Source organism: Dipteris shenzhenensis, chromosome 26 (genome assembly GCF_047967505.1).
Source record: "Dipteris shenzhenensis isolate YYH24624 ecotype China chromosome 26, Dip_SZ_1.0, whole genome shotgun sequence".
NCBI classification, from domain to species: Eukaryota; Viridiplantae; Streptophyta; class Polypodiopsida; order Gleicheniales; family Dipteridaceae; genus Dipteris; species Dipteris shenzhenensis.
This window is the reverse complement of record NC_141621.1, coordinates 3766806-3782602: the sequence shown is the minus strand read 5'-3', so window position 1 is coordinate 3782602 and position 15797 is coordinate 3766806. Positions and strand designations below refer to the sequence as shown.

The following is a 15797-nucleotide window of genomic DNA, read 5'->3' as shown; positions in this document are numbered from 1 at the left end:
TGATGTCCCTTTTCCTAAGAGCTCTTCCACTTGTATGCACCTCCTTTTTTGCTCAACCGTTGACTACAAAAGTCACGTGGAGGGAACACTGAATTGCTTTCTATTTTACAATATTGTCCTTGTTTTTTAAAGAACTAAAGAACACACACACACATGCACGCACGCGCGCACACACACACGCCATACATATATTTTACACACACAAAATATATGTATGTATGTATGTATAGAACTCTTACATAGACACACGCACTCACACAAACATATACATATAAATGCCTGCTTCTAACCCCTACACACCCTCTTGTGCTGCTAATGTCCCCTCAACTATTACAACCCCCTTCTCTCCCATCTTACATTGCCTTGATGAAGCTCACCATAGGCTCTCCTACACACATATATAGCACTAACCCAAACGCACCTCATAAAAGAAGCAAAGGTGTCAATAATTAATGATCAAGTAGCCAATCACAACTAAATAGGAAAACAAAACAAGGAATTGTAGAGGATAGGGAAACAAGGAGGTTGGACCAGATAACCTAAAAACCAAAGAATACCTAGCGCAAGCATATATCCACCTTGCTAACAAGAAGCTACAATGATACAAATGCTCCAAACTCTAGCATGAGGCTTTGGGAACTTAAAAAACAATCCAAGTAAGCACTATCAAATTGCAAAGCAACTCTAAAGAGAGAACACTACAAGAATTCTAAAATATAGCACTACACAAAGCAAATGCAATTGTTTTTTCAGCATTGAGGAACAAAGCTTATAATCTCAAGAATTCTACGAGCAATGGGATTCAAAATCCGCTACATTGAGGTAATTGGTAAAAACCAAGAAAATGCAACCATTTCCCATAATTTATTTCCACTAGGGCTAATATATCAACAGTAACAACAGTCGAGGTGCAGGCAAGAGTGATGTAACAATGGACACCTTAAGAACCCTACCACACACGTGCAACCATATCACACAAGACGTGAATGATTTAGGCAGAGGCATCAGCTGCATGTATGTATGTTCATTTACCCGCACATATGTTTGTTCATTTACCAGTCTTCTTGATTTATAAATCAGTCTCTCTACAAGACATGTACTCAAAGTACATAAATGGAACTTCCATACCATGCCAAGACAATGAACTCAGCTCTTCTTCAAGTCCCCTACATCAAAAAGTTCAAGAAAGCAACTTGAGAATTCATTCAATCTCAAAAATCATGATTTCAAATCGCAACACCCACTGCCTACATAGTTCCAAATACACAGTATGCTTGGTAGGGCAGACATTGGAAAATATGGATGTTTCTTATGATGCAAACATACTCACCCATTGAAATATTCAATCTCGACTTTTACAGTCATTTTGTAGAGGCAATTTGTACCGAATACTAGGTTAGACATGCTTCAGCCTCTCCTAAGCTCACATGTGTGAGTGCATTAATGTTTTTGGGTCCTTTGACATCGAACAAGACATGCATTCTATATATTTTTGCACCTTATGGTGAGGAGGTTAGGGGGTAGGGTTTGAGGCACGTATATTATCAACCTGTAGAGAATAGCAAGCATTTGCCAATGTATCATACTCGCAAAAGTCTGATATTACAAATGTATATTTGGAACTATGCCCACAGACGTTACTATTGTTCAGTAAATAAGTACGCCGCAGTACAATGGTTTACCACAATAGGCCCAACCAAGCAAACCAATCAGAAAAGAAAACGAAACGAGGGAGGCAGTGTACTCTGAACTCTCAAGGTTGCAAAAGTCAATCAAGACTACAATTCAACACAAACACAAGGAAGATACAATTAATCAATCAAACTAAACATTAGGAGCAGAAGCCTTTCGTTTGCCTCGTCCAAAATTAAAAACAATAATACTATCATTATATTCACTATTGACCTGACCAAAGAACCTCTCATTTACAGCCACGACAAAAGTAGAACAAACCTGCCAGGGTTTGCTTGAGTAACTATGTTAAAAGTTGGATAACAGAGTTATTAACTTACAATCACGAAGCACAAAAGTAGTTACTAAGCAATTCCTCAGACCTAAAAATGTATGGTCCTATTTAGCCACCATGAAAAACTGTCTTAATTTGACAACAGCCTTAGAAACAGCCACTGTATGCCATGTCAAGAAGAAATAGAACTCAAATTTCAATGCAAAGAATGTGCCTCATACACAAATTCTCTAACAAGATCATTGAAGAGCCTCAGGTATGTGCTAGACAAAATCGGAACTTTGCAAGACAACTATGTAAATGCTAGAGAGCAAACCTGTAGCAGGTCCCAAGTTAAACTAGGTGAAACCCCCCACACCCTATGATAGAATCGAGGCAGTGTTTTGGCAGCAAACAAAATAGATCTTAACCTTTCTGTTTGAGGGTAATTTTATCACCCAGACTCAAAGCAATGCCTTGAGTTTTGCTGCGGATTCTGATGTAGCCAGTCAGCTTCCCATCTGGTTGCTTTTCGATACTAATATTCACAAGGGCATCCTCACCAAAAACACTTTTAGCGTATAGATTGGCTGCCAAAAACCCACAATCTCCCTCTAGGGCAGAACTGCAGCACAAATATGAAATGATACAGTAGTTAATAAGAATGTGAATAATGGTCAGACTGCCAACATTACTGCAAAATCCATACAAAGACTTACGGAGGAGTGAGGCACTTCATATTTGTGGAGGTTACAATATGATTGAGAAACTCTTTTTCATCTTGAATTGTTGTGTTAACTGCAACCTGTAACAAGGTGTGAAAACATGTTAGCATGAAGCGCCAGTAACAGTCACTGTTTAGAGAGACTGCTATTTAGAATGGAAAGCTATTGTGTCAAACAATAACTCCTGTAGCCTTGAAACTTAAATGAACTGTCATGATCCAACTTCAATGCAGGCACAATTACAACTTTTTGAAAATATACATAAACGGGTGGGTTGAGACTTGCACCATAGTCTGCATGATACTGTCTCTCTCGTACCATTTCCTATTATATGTTTCCTATTGTACCATCTTCATTTCCTATTATATATTTCACCTACTTAGAAGCAGCACTATCAACATACCACGCATCATTTGGTCCATATTGCAATAAGTGCATCCTTCAATGCTATACTTGTTGATGGCAACATTCCAGTTGGACTAGGGTGGTTAAAACAGGCACGCTGACATCGCAAGGAGTGTTAAACACCAACATATCCGCCTACCTTAACAGGACTGCAAACATGCCTACACATACACTACCTTGCAAAGATATATACATCACGCACGATTGAGGTCCAACATATCTCAGCCCTCCTCAGAGGGGACCACCAGAGACCAGGCATTACTCTCAATGTAGCCCATCCATCGGATACAGAGATCCAGGACAGCGTGCCCCCCACTCTGGGAGACAGCCCGGCAGACACAGATACATGAGCCCTTTGCATCACATCAGAGGGCCATCAGGGAGCCGGGTTATATAGAGCCTGCACATGTACTTGGAGCTCTGGTACCTTCATGAGACTAGAGTCTATCCTATTGCTCAGTTTTGACTTGTGGGCCACTCTTGATATATACATATATGCCTTCATAAGACAAGAAAAAATACAATCTTACAATTAAATTTTTTATAGAGCAAGAGAGAGAACAAAGGCAAGAAGGCAGTTTATAAGCGACTTTAGATAAATTTATGAGTAAATGAGAAAAAATAAAAATAATTTAGTAAGCAAAGTGCTCTTGATCCTTGGCTTTTCTGTGCAAGAATTTGGCTTTTCTGTGCTATAAATTCTTGATGGCCTCTTTGAGGCAGGCTGTGGTGAAGAGCGTAGAGGTGGTGGGACAAAGGATGTCTTCTAAAACAGACATAGGCTGGTCAAGAATGTAATAGAGTGTGTCCGTATGAACTTTCCAAAGACTTACTGCGATACTTAAGAATGGTGGCTGAGAAACCATCATTCCTTCCTTCGCACTAAACATCGATGGTTGCTCATCTATGCACTCTAAGAGAGTGGCAAGATAGCTACCATAGATGTGAAACTAAGACATGGTCAAAGTTGTATTGGTAATATTTGTTGGAAGTATAGGGTCAATGCCCCACCTGTTTAAGCCCCCAAATGAGGCTTGACTACGTCATGGGATCCCAGCCTTCATCTCACAGTACACCCCCTCATGCCAAGAGCTACCATTTCCACCTATCTTTTGTTATGATACTCTCCCAAACTGTTTAGAGCACACATAGGGCTTGCTTAGGCACACATAGGGCTTTGTTATCAGCATACTTATAGAAAATAGAGAGATTTTGCTTGCTAAATGCCGACTCCCACACAACAGAAAATTACTCCAAGAATGCAAGATGCACAACTGAACTCTATCTGCTGTACACAACAATAATAGAAGACAACTCAAGGAAGAGAACATAGATGTACAGCCAAAAATAGAACATATATCATGGTAGATATCAAGTACAAAAACTACCAACAAACTGTACAAACATGGCTCAAATCGATGAGCCAAGATCTTTTGAAGAAGCAAAAGATATACCAGAATGGCAAGCAACCATGAAGGCTGAAATGGATGCCATTTTGAAGAATGACACATGGGACTTGGTGGACACACCTTGCTAAAGGAAGGTGATTGGTACTAAGTGGGTGTACAAGGTTAAGTTTACATCCGATGGGAGCTTTGACAAATACAAAGCCACACTGGTGGTAAATAGTATGCTCACGAACGAAAAAGGGTCTCAACTTTGATAAGACCTTTGCTCCTACAACATAGATGGTGATCTTTGAGAGATGGTAATAGCCTTGGCTGTCCACATGGGTGGTCCATTCTCCAAATGGGAGTCAAATTTTCTTTTCTGAACGGGAACCTAAAGGAGGAGGTATATGTGGACCAGTGTCACCATTTGGTACTTCTCCTAAGAAAATAAGAAGTAATCTTTATTAGAATTGACTCCGGTCAAAGAATGGTGAAGTCGGTTTAAGCTTATTGTTTTTATTTTTGCCTTGCATTGGTAAAAAGAGAACTGTGACTAGAAATAGTCCAAGAACTAGAATGCATGGATTTGACCAACCTCTAATGGGTTAAAGTGTTGGTATTTGTTTGTGGTATTGTGTAGGAGCAAGAGGAGTGCAAAAAGGCCCTAGAATTAAGGGAAAGTGCAAAAAGAAGGTCTTGCAAAGCAAAAAGCACTAAGAATGTGGACGCCTACATTATGGAGGACCCCACAAGTCAAAATCAACAAGAAAATCCAGCGCACTTTGTAATAAAAGCTTCCTAAAGCTGATTTTAGGGAAAGCTCAGCTTTTTGATGTAGAGAAGGGGGTAGGGACAGATTTGGAGAAAGGGGGATGGAGGAGCAAAAGGGAGGGAGAGAGAGGGGAAGAGGGAGAGGAAAGGGTAGGAGAGAGAGAATGAGGTAGGAAAGAGGGAAAGAGATTGAGAGGGAGTAGGGAATAGAGAGAGAGAGTGAGTGAGCGTAGGCATGGAGGAGGAAGGGAGAGTAGATAGGATTAGATGTCACATCAAAAAGTACATAGTAGGGGGTGGATGGAGACTTATATAGTCCCTCCACATTTTCCACCTAAAGGGCCTCTCTAACTTGGCCTCTTTTTCCCCTTCATTACAGCCATCCCTTCCCATAGAATTTTGCCCTCAAAATTTCATATGCGAGCTGTTAAATAGGTGCAGCCAACAGCAAATAATAATCAGCCCGGTAAGAGATAGGGGTTGTCTTGGACAATGCTCTCTGGCTGCCATGAGTTCTCATCCTCAGGGAGTCCCTGCCATCATAAGATACTCGGTGTAGACTTTGTTTCGAAGTACGTGATCCCTGAAACCCATGATGCACTCCGGAACATAGAGTATGTGGCCCTCCTCATCCATAGATGGTAGCTCAGAAAGGACTTGGACATGCTGTCCGACATGTGGCTTCAGCAAGGACACATGGAAAACATTATGAATCCTGGAGGTCTTGGGTAGCTCCAACTCATACGCCAGCTCACCAACTTTGCGGATGATCCTGTAGGGACCGTTATACCTGTGACCAAGCTTCGTGCTGGTGTTACCCTTCAGCGAGGCATAATGGTTCTTATGGAGGCGTAAGTGCACATAATCCCCTTCTTCAAAAGACAGATACCTCCTGTGTTCATCCGCGTACTTCTGCTGCTTGGCTTGGTTGCTTGCAGGGCAAACATTCACTGACAAATTTAACTACATCTCGCCACAAGTGTAATGTGCACAGATTGGTATCCGACGTGTACTGGGTACACAAGACTAGCTCAGGTAGCCTGAGGAGGCTTAGAGCTAGGCAGGCTTGATTCTCGTGTTGAGTGGCAAGGGTACGAACCAGTTAGAGGTCTATATAAGGGGCCCAGAGGTTCAGTTCTCAGGTAGCCGATGGGAGCAAGTCTCATTCCCAAGTGCTAGGTCTGATCCTGGATTGAGTCACCGACGCATGTCTGCATCATAGCATAGCCCAAGGCCCAGCAGTAGATCCCAAGCTTCACAGCGCCACCTGGTGGTATGGGACACCAAGCTGGTTAGGATCTGGATGGGAGTTCATGCCAGTAGCTCAGCTCGTGGCTCGGAGGGGACAGCTCCTGATTCGGGATCGCATCCAGTAGATGTCATGGTTGGGTGGTGAGCAACCTGCTCAGTTTCCTCACGTTTGGTGTGTTCTTGTGTTTGCTTGCAGGTCAGAGGTTTCAGGAGTACTGGGGTCGTGTCAGTTGGTATCAGAGCCAACTCCTAAGGTAGGAAATTCTGTTGCGAGAATTTTAGACGATTTTTTCTCCAGGTATGCCCTAATTTCGAAATTCATGTTCATTACTCTCCCAGTGCTTGATTAATTCATTAGTTAAGGGAAGTGGTTTAATTTAGGAAAAGAAGGTAGGAGAAGGCAGAGAGTGAGTGAATTCGAAGTTGAACTGAGGCGTTAGGTGAGAGAGAGAGAGAGAGCGAGGTGTAGCTTAGAGGGGCAGAGAACGATTGCAAGGGAGAGAGATTCCAAGAGAGAAGTGATTGTAGGAGAGAAGCGATGGGCTGATCATTGGTAAGCGATGGGCTGAGGCGGAGCTTCAATTGAACCCACGTACGGTCAGGCTGAGCAGAGACCAGGAGAGCGCCATAGGCTAGAGAAGTTCACTGGAGCAATTCGCAGCCAAGGGGTGAGTAGTGGGGTGTGCCATGGGTTGGAGCAGGTCGCAGGCAAGGCTGAGCTAATTCGGGGGGCCTGGACGCTAAAAAAAGCACCACCCCTCCGACTTAGGAGGGTGGGCTTTTTAGAAAGCTGAGCTATCTAAAAGCTTCGCCCACCCATTCTAGAGCATAGCTCAGCGGCAGCTCCTCCCCTTCTCGTGACCTGTGCGCAAGTCTCTACTTCTAGGCCCCTCTTGGCGATTCCAATCTCAGGTACCGCCGGCTGCATATATCCGTACGGCACAGCCAGGAGCTGGGTTCAGTGATTGATAGCCTCAACCAGCCCCTTTTCCTTTCGTCCAGCCAGCCCTCTTTCTTCATCACCTCTGTTTCGTCAGCTTTTCTCTCTGTTGCAGCCTCCCAGTTTCGAGACCACCTGTTCCTTCTCTTCTCTAGCATGTCTTCTTTTCAGATCAGATTTCAGTCATGGCTGATTCCGTAGACCCCGAGCTTGCGATGGGAGACCAAGATATGAACTACCATGCGGAGGATGACCAAGGTCTCTACGATGATTTGATTACGAAGACAACCTTCAGTGAATTCACCACTGCTCTCGATGAAAAGTTTGAGCAGGTTAACACGAATCAAACGGGGTTTGCACAGCAACTCCAAGGGATTCAGAGTACACTCACACTTTTGACTAGCACTGTTCAAGCGCTCACACATGTGGATGCCATGGCCTCAGTGTTAGGTCTAAACATCACTCCAGATCTTTTTCCCGGAGATAAGAAGTCTCGTACGAAGGAGGCTGTTGACACTTGGTTGCACAAGTGGCAAGTACACTTCCAGTTTCACTCTTACCCGCATGACAAGAAAATACAGCTTGCAGCAGGGTTTATGTCAGGAAAGCCTTCATTGTGGTGGAAGAAACAACATGGATAGAATATCGAAGGACTCTTCAGGAAAGAGTTTCTAAAGAAGGAGGGAGATTACGATATCGTAGGCAAGCTCAAAGCCCTCGATCTATCCAAGCTGAATCTGACTTTTGAGGTTTATCTTCAGAGGTTTCAGGATTTGCAGACCAGAGCTACAAAGATGGATCCAGTGACTTTGTTAGGCTTCTTTGTGGATGGTTTGCCCGACTCGTACAAGTTACAGATCAAGAACAAGTGTAGCACTTTGCAAGAGGCCATGAATTACGCGCGCATCTATGATGATACCATGGCCAGCGCAAAGGGAACCACAGTTGCCGAAACGGGTGGGAAAAAAAAGAGAATTTCTTCCAATCTACCACTGGTACCGGGGAGTCAAAGTCTTTAGACAACGCCTCCAAGAAACATTCGACTCAGGCGAAGAATAGTCGTGCCCGTTTCCTTCATACGTTTAAGCTAAAGAAAGAAGGACGTTGCTTCATATGCGAGGAGCGGGGCCACGCTAGGTATGATTGTCCTAAGCGCAAGAACCAAAAGCAAGCGTCAAGACCGAAGCTCCATGCGGGTCCAGGTGCCAAGTTAAAGGAGCTAATCAAGTTTCGCTGACAGGCATTTCTGTAAATGTCATTACCTACCCACTTTCTTGTAATTGCACTTTTAATAATTCGTTATTTGGTTCCCATGATCTTTTCTGAGTTTAAGGAGAAGTTAGGGACCAAAGAGTTCACATTCTCTTTGACGCGAGCAGCTCTCACAACTTTGTTAATTACAAACTTGTGCAAAAGATGGGGCTGTCCACGATACCTAGCGATCACACCTACGAGGTGCAGCTTCCAACTGGAAAGCAATTTTGGAATCGCAAGATTGAAGCGCTTTCTATTCGGATTCAAGACTACACAGCTGCTCTTACGTGCTATGTCATGCACTTGGAGCATGTGGACTTGTTAATCGGAATAGAGTTGTTTAAAACCCACGATGTTCGGATTGGATGGAAGGAACAAACCCTTCGCCCAATTTTGTATTCAGTGTGATAATATTCCCTCTTCTCAAGGACCTATTGTATCTGCGATGCAACTTCGGAATATAATAAACACTTCTGATTATGATGTGTATCAGTGTGTTTTGATTCCGCTTTCTTCATTTGTTGTTTCTGTTAATAACAAAAATGATTTAAGTGTGTTTGTGTGAGAATGGTAGAGAGAGAGAAAATGAGAGCAAGAAGCATGAGAGAGAGAGCTGAAAGCTTAGTTGCAAAATAGATGAGTGTAAGAGAGATACAACTGAAGGAGTGAGATAAGGTTTTGTCCTAGTGACAAAACCTTAGTAGTCACTAACCATAGTTAGTGGACTAACTGCGGTTAGGGGAAAAAAACCTCTTAAAGAGGGAAAAGTGCCCCTAACTAGCCTACTAAATTACATTGGTCACTGCTGAATTATATCTATAATTCTAACACCCCCCTGCAGTGCCAATTTCATGTACAAGGATGATTAATCACCAAACGGATATAAGTTCAGGGCACTGCGAAATGCCTCAAACTTTTCACGTGGAAGTGCTTTGGTGAAAATATCTGCAACATTGTCATGTGTGGACACAAAGATCATACTGATCTCTCCTACATGCAACTTCTCTCTGACGTAGTGATAGTGAACCTCAATGTGCTTCGTGCGAGCATGAAACACTGGATTCTTTGCCACTGCAATGGCACTCTGACCATCAGTGAGAATTGGAGAAGAACCCTCCAATGACAGATGAAGATCAGCAAATAGACGACGCAGCCAGACACATTCAACTGTTGCTGTGAAAGCTGCCCTGTACTCAGCTTCACATGATGAGGTAGCCACTGTAGATTGTTTCTTGCTCAGCCAGGAAATGCAAGCTTTACCCAAAAAGAAACAATTGCCACTAGTGGACTGCCTAGTGTCATAATCACCAGCCCAATCTGAATCACTGTAGGCATGCATCTGCAAGTCACCCCCCTGGGAAATAACAAGCCAAACGATTTCGTGCCCTGCAAATAACGAAAGATGCGCTTAACTGCCTGCCAATACATAGTTTTTGGGCTGTGCATATACCTGCTCACCTGAGATACTGCAAACTAAATATCAGGTCTAGTGTTGCAGAGATAAATGAGGCATCCAACAGCCTGACTCTAAAATGTGGCATCAACTGATTCTCCTGCATCATGCATTGTGAGTTTCAACCCGGCTCCATGGGAGTGGCTATGGGCTTACAATCATGCATGTTAAATCTGTCCAAGAGTTTCTGCACATACTTGGACTGAGACATAACAGTGCCACGTCTCTCTTGAGAGAACTGGACCCCAAATAAAAGTGAAGCAGCCCCAAATCTGACATGTTGCAATATTATCTTCATTGGACCCTGTGAGCAGTAAATCATCGACATAAAGAATGATGACTAAAATTTCCCCCCCATCCTTCTTGATGTAGAGGGTGCTCTCAGTAGGACTATTGTGCAGCCCCTTGCTGGTCAAAAAGGCATGAATCTTGGCATACCATGCACGAGGGGCCTGTTTCAGCCCATACAAAGCTTTGTGTAGCTTGCATACCTGAAGTGCATTTCTTGAAATTTCAAAGCCTGGAGGTTCTTTGACATAAACCTCTTCCAACAAGTCTCCATTTAGGAAGGCTGTTTTAATGTCCAACTGATGAACATTCCACTCAAAATGTGCAGCCATTGCAATAACACATCAGATGATGGTCATCCGGGATGTAGGAGCAAATGTCTCCTCATAATCTATGCCCTTTTTCTGAGCATAGCTTCACATGATGAGGTAGCCACTGTAGATTGTTTCTTGCTCAGCCAGGAAATGCAAGCTTTACCCAAAAAGAAACAATTGCCACTAGTGGACTGCCTAGTGTCATAATCACCAGCCCAATCTGAATCACTGTAGGCATGCATCTGCAAGTCACCCCCCTGGGAAATAACAAGCCAAAAGATTTCGTGCCCTGCAAATAACGAAAGATGCGCTAAACTGCCTGCCAATGCATAGTTTTTAGGCTGTGCATATACCTGCTCACCTGAGATACTGCAAACTAAATATCAGGTCTAGTGTTGTAGAGATATATGAGGCATCCAACAGCCTAACTGTAAAGTGTGGCATCAACTAATTCTCCTACATCATGCATTGTGAGTTTCAGCCCCGGCTCCATGGGAGTGGCTATGGGCTTACAATCATGCATGTTAAATCTGTCCAAGAGTTTCTGCACATACTTGGACTGAGACATAACAGTGCCACGTCTCTCATGATAGAACTGGATCCCCAAATAAAAGTGAAGCAGCCCCAAATCTGACATGTCAAAGTTGGTCTGCAAATCAGCTTTGAAATCTGCAATTTTGTCTTTATTGGACCCTGTGAGCAGTAAGTCATCGACATAAAGAAGGATGACTAAAATTTCCCCCCCATCCATCTTGATGTAGAGGGTGCTCTCAGTAGGACTATTGTGCAGCCCCTTGCTGGTCAAAAAGGCATGAATCTTGGCATACCATGCACGAGGGGCCTGTTTCAGCCCATACAAAGCTTTGTGTAGCTTGCATACCTGAAGTGCATTTGCTGTAATTTCAAAGCCTGGAGGTTGTTTGACATACACCTCTTCCAACAAGTCTCCATTTAAGAAGGCTGTTTTTATGTCCAACTGATGAACATTCCACTCAAAATGTGCAGCCATTGCAATAACAGATCGGATGGTGGTCATCCGGGATATACGAGCGAATGTCTCCTCATAATCTATGCCCTTTTTCTGAGCATAGCCTTTAGCAACCAGCCTTGCCTTGTATCTGTCAATGGAGCCATCTGGCTTCCGTTTGACCTTGAAAACCCATCGTGTGCCAATGGCATGTTTACCTGGTGGCAAGTCGACAACATCCCAACTGATTTTTTCCAATGGACTGCAACTCATCGCACATGGCATTCATCCAATGCACATTGTCCTTTGCGTCTTCGAATGTGGCAGGCTCCTCCTCATCAAGAAGAGTACCTGCATGTGCTGATTCCACTGAATTAGCACCTTCCATGTGCCTTGCTGCACTGCGAGTCCTGCCAGGTAACGGAGCATCAATTTTACTCTCCCTGAGAGTCTGTAACAGCCAGTTTGGGACTGTTTTTGCTGCATGTATGTCTGCAATTTCTTGTTGCACCACCTGTTCCACTGCCTGTGGAGGTGGCAAGACATCCTGTTGCGGAACTAAAGCATCGGGAGGTGGCTGTAAATTCTGATTTGCATCAGAAATATCAGCAGGGGAACCCAAGGCAATGGGTAGCAACCCCTCAAAGACATCCTCTGAAGAAGAAGGCATTTGAAATTCAGCCTGAGTGTGAGCTGAATTTTCTGCAAATATCACATCTCTACTAACAATGATCTTGCGTGTAGCAGGATTGTAGAGACAGTACCCCTTGCTTTCTGCACTGTACCCAACAAATATGCACTTAATGGCTTTATCTGACAACTTGTGCCTAAATTCAACTAGCACATGAGCATGAGCAAGGCATCCAAAGACTCGGAAATGATCCACTGAAGGCTTTCTCCCATTCCAGACCTCATAGGGAGTTTTTGTTTTTAAAGCCTTAGTGGGAGCCCGATTCAAAATGTAATTGGCACACATCAGACCCTCAAGCCAGAATTTGTGAGGCATGCGTTTGCCTTTCAGCATACATCTGTCCATCTCCATGAGAGTTCTATTTTTCCTCTCAGCTTTGCCATTTTGCTGAGGGGTCAGCCTCACTGTGAGCTGATGCACAATACCCTTGCCTTTTAGAAAAGCATCAAAATCTGCAGACAAGTATTCCCCACCTCTATCTGTGCGCAATGTCTGTATCTTGAGTCCAGATTCATTTTCAACCATGGCTGAAAAGTGTTTAAACACCATGAACACTTCTGATTTGCGCTTCAGCCCAAAGACCCAAGTGAAATTGGAGTAATCATCAATAAAAGTAACAAAGTAGAGATGACCACCCAATGATGTGGAGTCCTCATGGGACCACGGACATCACTATGTATAAGCTGTAATTTTCGGACAGTTTTAACTGAACCATCCTTTTTGAAGGAGAATCTGTGCATCTTGCTTAAAATGCACCCTTCACAGGCATGTGGAGGAGGTATCTCAAGAGGTGGCAATGCATCAACCATAGAGTGCTTCTGAAGTGTCATCAAGCTGTTGTAATGCATGTGGCCATATCTGGCATGCCATAACTCTGCATTCTGCATGGCAACAGTAGGAGTAGAAACTGCAAGAGCATGGGCTGCTCTTTTCTCAAAAAGATCAAGCTGAAAAAGCCCACGCAACAGAGTACCAGATAATCTCAAGGCATAATTATTTTCTCTGTCTCGGACAGCACATTTGTCATCCTCAAAGATGACCTGAAATCCAGCCCTGTTAAGAGTGGACACTGAAAGGAGATTCCTGGTGATACCAGGCACATACAAGACATCTGAAAGTCTGAAAACTGAGCCATCAATGGCGGTAAGCTCAACTTCTCCTGTACCACGTAGTGAATATGACGAGTTGTTGGCATAAGTGACTTTCTTACCAACGGGAGGTGGATGCAAGGAAGTGAAGAGACACTTCCTAGAAGTGAGATGCTTGTAGGCACCGCTGTCAAAATACCAAGTGTTCAGTGTTTCATTGACACTGAAAGCTGATGCATCCGTGGAAGGATCATAACTGCAAGTCAAAAAGGCATATGTATCATCATTACAAGTGGCTGTACTATCCCGAGCATCTGGAGCAGCCAGCCTAGAATCTGAAATGCAAGATAAAAAGGCATAATCCTGTCCAACAAAGTTGGCTGCAGCATCCCCACTGTCAGATGCATGAGGAGCTGAATCTGAAACAGCCATACCGGAGCTGTTTTTCTTCTCTTTTGCAAGCCTTTTCCTGCATTCTGCAATGTGATGACCTGGCTTTTTACAGTAATGACAAAAACCCTTCTTCTTGGGCTTACTTGCATCATTCTTAGTCTTTTGTGAAAGCTGTCCTGACCCACTGGAAGGCTGATTTACTGATGTCTTTGCCTGTCCCTTTCCTTTTGACTTGAACTTTGAGAGCATAGCTTGTTCACCTGCACGTGAAGCCAAGTTTTTCCTGGTCTGCTCTTCCTGAAGCAGAAGTCCTATCAACTCATGAAAAGTGAGAGGATTTGCACCCCCCCTCAATGATAAGTTCAGCGAGGTATGAAAGCTGAGATAAGTCTCCGGAAGAGAATTCAGAGTGGTGGTAATCATCTCTGAATCAGGAATAATCTCATCAATGTTCAATAATTGCTCTCTGAGATCCTATAGCTTTGTGCGGTGGACTGACATGGAGTCACCCTCTTCCATATGTGTATTACTTAACTCTCTTTTCAAGAAAGATACCCTTGCATCATTCCGGGCTGCATACATGCTTTCTAAGATATCCCACGTTGCCTTCGAGGTCTTATACAACCGGATATGCGGATTGATGAATCTTTTCACTGAAAGAGAAATATACGACAAAGCTAAAGCATCACGTGAATCCCATCTCTTCTGCTCTGGAGTGGTAGGTATAACTGCACCAATAACTTGTGCTGCAGCTGTACCCTGTGCACGACCTCTGCCTCCTCCTTGTTGGGGAGGGGTATTAGGTGCCACATTTGCTGACCGGAAGTCATCCCCACTTACATAGTCCCACAAATTACGAGAAATCAGAATATTGCGTACCATAAAACTCCTGAGGGAGTAGTTGGTACCATCCAGCTTGTCCTCTTGTGAGAGACCACTAAAACCGAAATCATTCTGATTTTGCTGGGCCATGTCTGAGAAAGAAAATACAGCAAATGCAAAACTGAATTCCCTTACTCGGAATGAAATGCACAACTCCCAAAAAACACAGCCAAGCACTGGCTGTAAATGCAACTCAGATTTCTGCACTTGCATTGTCAGAAATCTGTCCAAGCATCAAAAACTCTCCAAAATCTGCCAAAAGTGCTGCAAAACACTTCAAGAAAGGCAGTGTGAAATCTCCAAAATTGCTTCTCCAACACAAAAGCCCCAAAATAGGCCTGAAATTGCAACCAGAAAGGGGCAAATTGACCAAAAGCCCCAAATGTTGTAAAAATTGCGCTCTGTCTGCAAAAGCCCCAAATTTCACTGCGAAATTGCAGTGTAATCACAAAATCCCCAAATTTATGCAAGAAATTGTACTGCGAAACTGAAAGCCCCAAATTTCAAGCTTGAAATTGCAACCAGAAAGAGGCAAAAGCACAAAAAGCCCCAAATTTTGCAATTTCAGCAGAAAGCCCCAAATTTTTGGGCTAAACCTCTGAATCTGCCTGCAATGTCTGCTTCACAAGCAACTACGAACCCGAAAATACCCAAATGACTGCAAAAGACTACAAATGTCTGCACAAATACCACCAGATCTGCAAATGTTGCAGAAGAATTGCAAGAATGCCTACCAAGGATCACCGGTATATGAAGGAGCTTGCACAATAAACCCTGTACGGAATCCGTACACCTGCATTACAACTGTACGGAATGGTTGATGCAAGTGTGCAGTACGAAAGTACGGCACAGACAGGTACGGCTGGATGGTGAGTATGTACGGATCTACAGTACGGCAAAATGCACAGATCGAGGTAGCAGGTACGGATCTGCAAATACATATCTGTAGGTACGTATGTGTACGGTTGCTTGCGTTGCTGTACGGCGGAAGACCGTACCAGTACGATACTGTACGACGAAATGCGTGTACGGACAAGCA

At 43.6% G+C, this 15797-nt stretch overlaps 1 protein-coding gene across 2 annotated transcripts in view; it reads right to left on the bottom strand.

The window, feature by feature from the left end:
• Positions 1 to 828: 828 nt before the first annotated feature.
• The window catches only part of LOC147884550 (coatomer subunit beta-1-like), a 47402-nt gene continuing 32433 nt past the window's right edge, over positions 829 to 15797 (bottom strand). Inside the window, exons 3-5 of one of the 2 annotated variants that reach the window (XR_015543533.1) lie at positions 2665 to 2750; positions 2283 to 2570; positions 829 to 1166 (exon numbers count right to left, since the gene is read on the bottom strand). Coding sequence is in view for 1 of the 2 variants with exons in the window: in XM_087397160.1 (XP_087253286.1) it covers positions 1147 to 1166; positions 2377 to 2570; positions 2665 to 2750 (300 nt within the window). In the remaining variant the exon portion in view is untranslated. The remainder of the gene's footprint in view (positions 1167 to 2282; positions 2571 to 2664; positions 2751 to 15797) is intronic. The other variant, XM_087397160.1, reaches the window with a different exon arrangement.